The sequence below is a fragment of the Sinocyclocheilus anshuiensis genome, unplaced genomic scaffold, assembly GCF_001515605.1.
Source record: "Sinocyclocheilus anshuiensis isolate Anshui unplaced genomic scaffold, SAMN03320099.WGS_v1.1 C32474834, whole genome shotgun sequence".
NCBI classification, from domain to species: domain Eukaryota; kingdom Metazoa; phylum Chordata; class Actinopteri; order Cypriniformes; family Cyprinidae; genus Sinocyclocheilus; species Sinocyclocheilus anshuiensis.
In genome coordinates this window covers 1-1,020 of record NW_015616904.1, presented here as the reverse complement: position 1 = coordinate 1,020, position 1,020 = coordinate 1, and the positions used below count along the sequence as shown (strand labels likewise).

The window sequence follows — 1,020 nt, the reverse complement described above, 5'->3', positions numbered from 1 at the left end:
TACAGCATGGTACGTGTAGCACATTCAGGCATGACAGCAGATGAGGTGGTTGAGAATGTGATGACAGCGGTTTCCACCATCTCAGCAAAGTTAGCAAAGGTGAGTAAGAGTTTTGTGTTTTTTGTAAGCAGCCCTCTTTTGTGCAGTATCATTTGGTATTCATTATTTTCTTTGCCTATTCATGTGTTTTTAACAGGATGATGTTTGTTTCTGTTCCTCAAGTTTTGACCTACAACCTCTAATCTATGTTTCCCTCTCAGACAGGAAAAAACATCAAAATCATCCATTTGAAGAGTCAGACCTCAGTTGCGCTGCCCATCTACACTTCTGACCTGAGTCATCTCGCATTGGTGGAGGAGGCCCGCAAGAAAGCCCATTTAACAAAGGTGAAGTTGCTTAACAAATGCAAAACACATGTGGCCAAAAATAGTTTTTTGTAAAATGAGAAGTCATTAGTTTTACCCTTTAATTTTTAGGGAGCACAAAAGAGGAAGAGAGAAAACGATAAAACAGAAGTGTCAGAGCTGATAACAAAAGAAACCGAGGAAGAAAAAGACAATGAAGAGGAGGAAATACCACAGCTGGTGCCAATCGAGACGCCGACCAAAAAGCCAAAACTGGAGGTCAGTGTCTGTCCGTCTCACAAGGGACAGTTAATAAAACCAATATTTACACTGCATTGATGTGGTAATGTCATAATTGTGTGTGTGTGTTTTGTATTTAAATAAAATCTTTATTTTGTTTTGGCAGATCATATCTAAAAAAGGACTGAAAAAAGTACCCAAGCCTGCTGCTGGCAAAGGACTAAAGAAAACCCTAAAAGGCACAAAACTGACCAAGAAAATACCAAAGGTCACAGCACGTGATCTGAAGAGAAAAGCTAAAAACAAATAAAATAAAATTGTAAATGCAATTAATTCTTTCTCATTCTGTTAACAGTTGATGTTGACATATATATGGAGCAAGAATTTGTATTACACATTGCTTATGAGGTTAATGTGAGCATTTGTTCTGATCCAT

At 37.8% G+C, this 1,020-nt stretch overlaps 1 protein-coding gene across 1 annotated transcript; it reads left to right on the top strand.

Annotated features, from left to right (window-relative positions):
- The first annotated feature begins 6 nt into the window (after positions 1-6).
- Positions 7-1,014, top strand: LOC107682682 (ribosomal L1 domain-containing protein 1-like). The gene is made up of 4 exons (XM_016478846.1): positions 7-99; positions 261-386; positions 477-623; positions 751-1,014. Exons 1-4 carry the CDS (start codon positions 7-9, stop codon positions 892-894), a joined length of 510 nt encoding a protein of 169 aa, XP_016334332.1. The 3' UTR covers positions 895-1,014.
- The last annotated feature ends 6 nt before the right edge of the window (positions 1,015-1,020 follow it).